We start from the raw sequence: 9999 nt of genomic DNA on the forward strand, positions 1-9999 counted from the left end.
ATGACTCGGGAACAGGACTCGGGAACAGAACAAACAACATTACAAAGTCAAGAACCCACAAAAACTGACACAGGCAAACAAGCTAAACAAGATAACAAGGGGGCGTGGCTAATCAGAAACACCCGAGGAAACTAATCAACATAACGGGGAACTGCTAAACATGGGACAAGACAGGGGAACACAGACATGAATCATGACATAACCCCCCCTCTATGGGCGGCTCCCGACGCCCATCAAAACAAAAAAAACAATAGTTCAGGAGGGTGGTGGAGCGGAGGCGGACCCGGGGGCGGGATGGAGGGCCAGGCCTATGGAGCGCCAGAGGGCCTGGAGACTGCGGCAGGATGGGAGGCCAGGGCGGATCAGGCTGTGCAGACGACCAGGGCAGAGCAGGCCGTGCAGGTGACCAGGGCGGAGCAGGGCGGAGCAGGCCGTGCAGGCGACCAGGGCAGAGACGACCCTTCAGGTGGCCAGGGAGGAGACGACCCTTCAGGCGGCCAGGGAGGTGACGACCCTTCAGGCGGCCAGGGCGGAGCAGGCGGTTCAGGAGGCAAGGGAGGAGACGACCCTACAGGCAGACCAGGCGGACCTGGCGGTTCAGGGCTACAGGGCGGACCAGACAGTTCAGGAGACCCATCAAGGGACCTCCTGTCCCCCCCCCCCCCCCCCCCCCCCCCCCCCCCAAAATTTCCTTTGGGGTGTCTATGGGGTTATGGGCAGGAACAGACACCGGCTGAGGAACAGACACCGGCTCAGGAACAGACACCGGCTCAGGAACAGACACCGGCTCAGGAACAGACAACGTGGCAGCGGCCATCTCTGCTGAGGGCTCAGGTTCAGGTGTGGCGGCGGCCATCTCTGCTGAGGGCTCAGGTTCAGGCGTGGCGGCGGTCAACTCTGTTGAGGGCTCAGGTTCAGGCGTGTCGGTGGCCATCTCTGCTGAGGGCTCAGGTTCAGGCGTGGCGGCGGTCAACTCTGTTGAGGGCTCAGGTTCAGGCGTGTCGGTGGCCATCTCTGCTGAGGGCTCAGGTTCAGGCGTGTCGGTGGCCATCTCTGCTGAGGGCTCAGGTTCAGGCGTGGCGGCGGTCAACTCTGTTGAGGGCTCAGGTTCAGGCGTGTCGGTGGCCATCTCTGCTGAGGGCTCAGGTTCAGGCGTGGCGGCGGTCAACTCTGTTGAGGGCTCAGGTTCAGGCGTGTCGGTGGCCATCTCTGCTGAGGGCTCAGGTTCAGGCGTGTCGGTGGCCATCTCTGCTGAGGGCTCAGGTTCAGGCGTGGCGGCGGTCAACTCTGTTGAGGGCTCAGGTTCAGGCGTGTCAGTGGACATCTCTGCTGAGGGCTCAGGTTCAGGTGTGGCAGCGGCCATCTCTGCTGAGGGCTCAGGTTCAGGCGTGGCGGCGGCCATCTCTGCTGAGGGCTCAGGTGACGTGGCGGCGGTCAACTTGTCCGGAGGCACTGGCTCGGCGGCGGCCATCTTGTCCGGAGACACTGGCTCAGCGGACGTGACTTGAACAGACTCTGGATCGGCGGACGTGGCGTGAACAGTCTCTGGATCAGCAGATGTGACGTGAACAGTCTCTGGATCGGCAGAAGTGACGTGAACAGTCTCTGGATCGACAGAAGTGACGAGAACAGTCTCTGGATCGTCAGACGTGACGTGAACAGTCTCTGGATCGACAGACGTGACGTGAAGCTCGGGCTCGGCAGGGCTGACATGAAGCTCTGGCTCGGCAGGACTGACGTGAAGCTCTGGCTCGGCAAGACTGATGTGAAGCTCTGGCTCGTAATTGTTGGTTTAGTGTGTTTGAGTGCTCATTGTTACAATTACACAGCAAAAGTTCAGTGACATTTTTATTTGTGCATGGTAGAAAGCACTGATACTGACATAATGACATTCAATAAATATGGAAAATTGAACTACACAATTCAGGGAGCAGGCTACACAGTGAACTCCAAGAAAACGCTACGCTTGAGCAAACAGTTTGTGAATAGGCTGCTACTACAAATGATGGCCGTGAAAGAGACTGTCAACGCATTGAATAGGATATGTTTAGTTGGTGAATAGCATAGGCTACTATTACACAGTGGCGATAACGTTAAGTGCACCAGAATATAATATAATATTCAGAAGTAAACAGTGTAGCTGACTTACAGATTCAGTTAACATCCACAAATGAATAAGCGCGACGATTCAGGGAGCAGGCTACACAGTGAACTCTGACAAAACGCTACTTAAGCTCCGCTGCTGTCTTCGACCCTCATTGTCTCTGGTCCTGGGCTGTGCTCACTCAGTGTGCTGTGTGAGAGGGGGGAGTGGCCAGCGGCTAGAGTGGCAAAAGCCAATGTGTGCTTCTTTTACCTATATATTTAACGATATCTTTTGCATTTCTAATCCAAACAACATCAAACGTTGGCACTGCACTGCCAAGTCACTGCCCGTAGCAAGACACCTGTCAAGTTTGAAATCCATCGGACTAATGGTTCGAAAGATATGTGAATGACACACACACACACACACACACACACACACACACACACACACACACACACACACACACACAGACAAACGTTCCTGTAATTTATAGATAGATGATCATTTCCAGCACACAGTTAAAATATACCTAAACCTATATACCATTTTTAATAAAGTGCAAATAAATACACTTTTAAAAAATAAACTGAATTTTCACTTCAAGTAGGCTATATTTTTCTAAAATATATTTTTAGAAAATATACTAAAGTACAAATATTTTAAAGTGTGTTAAAAGTTGTATTGTGAAAATAGAATAAAGCATGATGCTAATATACTTTAATATATTTAAAGATAGTAAAAAAAAAATTATATATATATATATATATATATAAAAGTATATTTGCAATGTACTATTGAAAAAGGGAATATATTTCAAATACAATAAAGTATTTTTTTTTTTTTTTTTTCACTAGGGTTATAACGTTACAGGATTTTGTTCCAGGACCAACAAAGCATGCTGCCCCAGGAACATGCCTCCAAAACCAGGACAGGCCGGACAGTCCTTATAAGTCAAAAGGTTGTCCTGCATCCTCAATAAACAAACTACAATTGGTCCAAAATGCAGCTTTCAGGTCTTACCAGCTTTCTTACCAGGTCAAGAAAATATGGTCCCAATGTTATCATCTCTACGCTATAAAGTTCTAATTATTTTCCATCTGCTTATCTCTTTCTACATTGGGGTGCCCATTACTAGACATTACGCCAGCTCCAGTTTAGATCCAGCCTCTTATGAAGATTTCAGATGCCCCAACACGTGTAAAGGGATGGCTCCGACACTTGCAAGGGCTTCAGATGACTTCAACTCTGAATCCACATACACCACTGCCAAATTTTCTATATGTTCTTCATGATCATGTAATAATTGCTTTCATGAGCTCACTATTTTCTGTCTAATTGAATACATGATGTTAGCTAACTGCATTACTTTGACACAGCCACATCTGCTAACATATCACTCTAAATTGCAATAAAGAAACATGCATTTTTTGTAAAGCTGCTTTCAAATGATATGCTTTGTGAAAAGCACTATACAAATAAATGTGAAATTAATTATTGATTTACTTTAATCTTTCAGTACTTAGATATTATGATCTAGCTTTTAAAGCATTTGAGCAAATGTTTTTAATTGAATAATCACTCTGCAACCAGTTTTCTTCCTCCTGCATTCATGGAGGATATTTAGGATACTCGTTCATGTGTCATTACAAAATGAATCAACCCATACTATCACAATTAAGTAAACTGACAAATGCTACTAGAGGTAGCGGGGGTTCAGTTAAGCCCTCCAGCAACAAGGAGATGCTAAATTAGAGAGAGAACAAATAAAAAGTAATAGTACATGCTCTAAGCTTGCCCAATGATGCCTGCCTCTTGTGCGAATGTTTTTAATAACCCTAAAACCAGATGAAGAATACAAAATGGTCTGGTATGAAATAAAGCAAAAGCGTGACTGCTAAATGACAGGTAGAGCAAACTGTTGACTTGATGCTACACCATAATCTATATATGGAAAAGCTATTGATAAACAATATTTTGCAACAGACTCATAAAGCAAAAAAATAATGTTGGAACTACTCATACAATGTTTGAGAAGAGATCAAGGTTGATTACGGTCAAGGTTGATGCAAGTTAGAGATTAGGGTTAAGATTCAAGTTACGCACACAGAGACTCTCTGTATTACCTGTTTATCAGGATGTAAGGGTGCCAATGCTTGGCTTATAAGATCTCCTTGGCGAAGACAGAGATGAACTGCTATGGATAGCATTATTGTAATCACCATGCAGACACAAAACTTAGAGCTGATGTTGTAAGCAGGCCACTAGGAATTTATGCAGCTTCAAAAATTACTTTGGACAAAGATTTTAGAGAAACCTTTAACAATACAAGGCATGAATAGAACAAGCAAACAACAGGCATCCATCACATCATGGCCTGGGACAACAAACTAGCTAGTGGTGCAGAAATACACTTCCCCGGCAAGATTAAATTGAAAACTTCTGAAGAACAAAAACAACATTGTCCATAAGATTTTTATTTATTTAATAATTGCGTTTATTGATTTTGAAAAAAAAAAAAAAGACATTTAATAAGAGTTACATGTGAACACATAGACATACAGAGGTAATCATTCATTATGGAAATGGTTGACAGATTTTGTAAGGCAGATTCCGCTAAAATCGTAAAACGATTAGAAAATTTAACTCCCTTGATGAATAACAAAACAAGTGAGCAGTTATTGTAAGTGAAATTTGAGCTTGGGCTGCACAGGAAACATTTATGAATGTCAAATCAGGCTTAGTTTTTGTATTGTTTCACCATCTCTTCCAGTTTAGCCTGGTTGGACCCCGAGAAATCGTCCAGCTACAACAGAAAACAAGTGATTAAATCATCCAAACAATAACTGGAAATAAATTAAACACTACATGCATATTCATAGAGACATATCTGGAACTTTTTACGGTTGATATGTGACTAATATTAGTTCAATTAAAAGTTTTATGTAGCACTCAGGAAAGACAACAGAACTAACCTTCTTCCCGTTCTTGTAGAAGTGGAATGTTGGCATACATTTGATCTCACAAGACTGGGCTACATCCTGAAAAACACAGAATGTAACTTTTATATTGCTTAGGACTTTTTATTGCTCTCATTCTAATGCTTTGAGCTAATGAGACTTGCGGGGCACATTCAAAGCAAGTAATGAAAGCAAAAACAAAAGTGTGACTGAAATGTAACCACACCATTTCATACTTTATTCTAATTCTGCTTCCCTCTAGTGGTGTATTTCATGCGTTAAAACAGCAAAAAAATTTCTGCCGATGTGACTGTTACAGGTACTTCCCTATACAGAAATTTCACATTGTATTGCACATACAATACCAAATATTTGCCCAACTATGTTACAAAAGAAAACTTAAAAATAAAGAAAGGCTAGGTGACGAGAGCATTTCTTTTATCCAAAGGGATTTGGGCCTAAACACTATGAGCAACTATGGTTGCAGTAGAATAAACAATAAGATTCATGAAAGAAAAAGCTGTACAAGGAATTCTAACTAGTTTTAACCAACAAACACACGTTACACAACTGCGTTCCCAGAGAGCAGGCATCCACCTCTGAACAAAAGATAACATGACTGCGTTTTTATTGCGTTCGCAGTCTGATGCGCAAGTAATTTATAATATATGGAAAAAGAGATTTACATTACACTACCATTTAGTGATGTTTGGCAATTTATCAGGAAGTGACGATTTTCTCCTCTTGTCTCACTGGATGGAAGCTGTGCTTTATTAGCAAATGCGATATTCCAATTTTGGTCAAATTTGCAACTTTGGATAGAAACATGGCTATTTCAGGCCTACTCTACCTCATGTCATTTCAAATCCATAAGACTTTCGTTCGGAACACAAACGAAGATTTTTTTTTTTTTAAATCAGAGATTTCTGTCTCTCTATTGACTTTTCACTCGAAACTCTGACACTTCAAAACGTTCATAAAGAGATCTGAAAAGAAATCCACATGAATCAAGCGCTTTTTCTGAAGAGATACGATTGCTTTATATATTGAACAGATTTAATTTAGGCTTATATTCACAAATAAACACTGATCTGCAAACATACATAGGAAACTCAAATAAGGTCAAGGGAAGTCAAACATTATTGACAACAGAAGACTTGGATTAAACCGCACGATTCATATGAATTTATGTTACAATTTATTTATTTATTTTTTATATTTTGAAGCATCAGAGTTTTTGGTGAATAGACTTTCAATAGAAGGACAGAAATCTCACACATTTAATTAAAAAATGTCTTAATTTGTGTTTCAAATAGGGATGCACCGAAATTAAAATTCTGGGCCGAAACCGAAAATTCTTGATGCACTTGGCCAAAAACCAAAACCGAAACTGATTTAAAACATGTAATTCCTTATTTTAAAAATTTTGTTTGTATAATTGTATTATTATAAGACTTCTTTAATTGAATACAATAATTTAATAATCAGGGGCCGTATTCACAAAGCATTTTATCTTACCACTAGGAGTAGCCTACTCCTAAATCGCACTAAAAGATTTTAGCTAGGAGTTTTCTCTTAAAAGTTATTCACAACGCCTTTCAGACCTACTCTTAGTAAAGGAAAATGACAACTCCTAAACTAAGAGTGAGTCTTCGTTGCTATGGATGACGTCATTACTCATGCACGAGCTTGACTGAAGTGACCACTTTGATTGGCTGATGATTGTAACGCGGGAATGATTCCAAACACCTCCCCTACGATGATGAGTGACAGGTGACAGGTCTGAGAATGCGTGCGCTAGGTTACACAAGTAGTGCGAAGGACGGAAGATGATGATGAATAACTGAATAAATAGCCTAAATGAATAAAGAGTAAGGCAAAACAAATAGCCTAGTAGCCTAATGAAACATATGGATTGATGCAATATCTTTGCAACATTATTGAATTAATCTATCACTATATGCCTCTGCCTACGTTTGCAAAAGAGAAGAACATTTTAATTTGATTCACAATGAAACGTTACAATTAGTTTACATGCAATGAGTAGCCTAGTTTTGGTTGTTGTTGGTGGCGTTATTGCATCCCTAGTTTTGCCGACAATGCAAAATTGTTCCCTCGCGATTGGAAGCTCCTGTAGCCGCCGGCGCATACGCATTTCAAAACATCGCAACGTGAAATGCCACAAAAAGCGGTTTGTGAATAGGTCTTAGTGAGTTAGGAGTCCTCTCGGCTTCTTTTAAGCTGTCCCAGGCTTAGGTGCTACTTTTAGGGCTAAAATGCTTCGTGAATTACTCTTAGTCAAAAAAAATTAGGAGTCCTAAAGTTGCTCCTAAATTCGCCAGTTAGGAGCTACTTTTAGGCTTAAAATTCTTTGTGAATACGGCCCCAGATATTTAAAAAATACAAGCCACTAAAATAAAACACTTTAATTTAAAGTAACAAATATTAGACAGAAAATAGGCCTATATTAAAATAATATTATACATCAATATATTAATATCAATATATTATTCTTCATTCAGTTCTATGCAACATAATCCGATTTAACAGATTTATTTTTTTGACCAATTATCAAAGTAAAGTAGTCCTACTATGTTTGCAGATGCATAATACAGTTTTGTATTGGTGCGGCAAATTATGTGACATGAGCTGGCATTAATTATTTTATAGCCTAACACTACAGCTCTAAAAAAAAAAACTCCAATAGAAAACTCACCTGTGCATCATCCACGTCCACTTTGAGGAAGACCACATCACAATAGGAAGGATTTTCAGACAGACCCTACAAGCGAGTCAAATAAGTTAATTCCAACAACTCAATGAATATAGTGATTCAGATGCAAAAAAACAAAGGTTACTTACTTTGTAAAAAGGTGCAATGCTCTGACAAGGCCCACACCACGTGGCTGTAAAGTCAACCACTATAAGCTTATCACCAGCCTCAGCCAGAGCTTTGTCAAAGCCGTCCTGTGAACACAAGTCAATGCTGGAGTTCATATTCTGTCACCAATACCATAAAGAGCTCTTTTTAAAAACAAGACAATGTCACTGTGGACCCTTATTTTTATACAGGCAACAACATGTTTGTAATAAATTACAAAGTCATGATTACGTGAACCTTGTTATCTGCCTTTACATCATTCCAAACTGTGGAGTGAAACCAGCCACTCCACTCACATGTTGTTCCAGACCAGCTTTTATTAGTCTGTGTGCATTGCTTGATGATGCACAAAGCTTGATGCTTTGTCTGCTTTTAGCATTTTCATTAGTGGAGAAGAAATAAACTAAATGGCTACATTTTTGTCAATAATGAATTATTTGCTTGTTTATAGAACTGCCTTTTTAAAGGAATATAGTTAATAATGCTTAAATGCGTATTTTGTGCATCTCATTTGCTAATTATAGGCTATAATTAAATTGGTATACTGACCACATGCCCTCTAGTTACAACACAGAAACCACAATGGTAGACCACCTGTCAATATTTTGGAACCTTAAAATTAGGTTATTTATCAGTAACAGGCGTAATTAAACCACATGGTGCCTTTGCACAAATTCAAACAAATAGTAAGAGGAAGTGAACATGATGACAGTTAATGATGTCCTTGTATACCGTCTTGCCTCTTTCACTGCGGCAAATTATCCAAAAAAAAAAAAAAAACTCGGAAGAGTCCAACCCACGTGATTTGATGGCGCGCTCCGTCTCATCAGGCCGCGATCACAGAAATAAACTAAATGACTGGAGTCAGAGAGTGATATATTAGTTATTCAAGTAAAAAACGTTTATGAGAACACGTTTATTTTAACGGTAGAATGAGACGACATTGCGTTGTCATAAGCAGGAAGTTGTGTAACATAGTGGCTTGCCAGCTGCCGTAAAACTATGTAACGTTATTTCACGTGCATTGGTTCATAATTTTACAACAAAACTGTTGGGCAAGCGAATATGACAGTGATATGAGAGTGGCATTTGGGGAGGCTTTTATCATTTTTAGCTTTCGGCTGTTGTTGTGGCTAGGTAACGGTAACGTTCGACATTAGCTGGTGTGAAGAACCGGTTAGCAGATAGGCTAAGTAACTATACTTTTAACAACCTGAACTAGCATATTTAATTTGATCCTTTAGTAATACGTTGTGAATTCTTACAAAGGGCTGTTACATTTTCGAAAAACTTAATTGAAATCGGTTTGGTGGGCAGCTAAAGGCTCTCGTGCAGTTAGTCAGCAAAACGTGTCATCCCTAACGTTAGTCATACCGCGTGAATTTGCTTATTTTTTGATCGAATTAATTTTTAAATGAAGCTCTGTTGAATCAAGCTTACCTGATCTTCAATGATGATGATCATTTTATCGCTTTACTTCTGCCTCGAGCTCAGAGAACAAACCTTCCACAACACGCTCGCCCAGAAATGTCTGCTCTCTGCCTGTATGAACCAAGCGTGTAGTTTACAGCATCGATTCATTCAAAAAGCCCTGCCCATAAACCACGCTCTCGCTGGCGGACAGAAGCTAGAAATGCACCATTGTATGGGACTCTGTAATGTGGGAGTATACTGGACATTCTCGCTAAAATAAGCTTCTGTAAATAACCTCCCCCCAACATGTTTTAGATATTTTACAAAAGTTGTTAAATCCACGTGTCACTCAAGCAGTTAAAACTGTCAAACAAAGCAGTCAAATCTTATTTTATATTGATATTATAATTTATAGCTTTGCATGATCATAAAACTTTTAAATTTGCATACATTTTTTTTTTACATCACTGTGATTGACACTAACAATTCACTTATGTTAACTTTACAGTGATTGTACATTTATATTAAAACACTTTTTAAGCCAGTGTCAACTGGCAATTTTTTTTAGAATTGCAATACAACTTTTGTTGAATTTACATTATTTGGTTTCTGATTATAACAGTGCAGATATTTTATCTAATATACTTGTCTTTTTTTGG

General features: G+C 40.3%; 1 protein-coding gene across 1 annotated transcript; it reads right to left on the reverse strand.

Moving 5' to 3' along the window:
- Positions 1-4327: 4327 nt before the first annotated feature.
- Positions 4328-9589, reverse strand: txna (thioredoxin a). Its single transcript, XM_079860246.1, has 5 exons — positions 9368-9589; positions 7909-8013; positions 7763-7828; positions 5062-5127; positions 4328-4892 (listed from the first exon to the last, which is right to left on the reverse strand). The coding sequence occupies exons 1-5, from the start codon at positions 9389-9391 to the stop codon at positions 4827-4829; spliced, it is 327 nt and encodes a 108-aa protein (XP_079716372.1). The 5' UTR covers positions 9392-9589; the 3' UTR covers positions 4328-4826.
- Between the last annotated feature and the right edge of the window lie 410 nt (positions 9590-9999).

Source organism: Squalius cephalus (genome assembly GCF_949319135.1).
Source record: "Squalius cephalus genome assembly, chromosome: 2".
NCBI classification, from domain to species: domain Eukaryota; kingdom Metazoa; phylum Chordata; class Actinopteri; order Cypriniformes; family Leuciscidae; genus Squalius; species Squalius cephalus.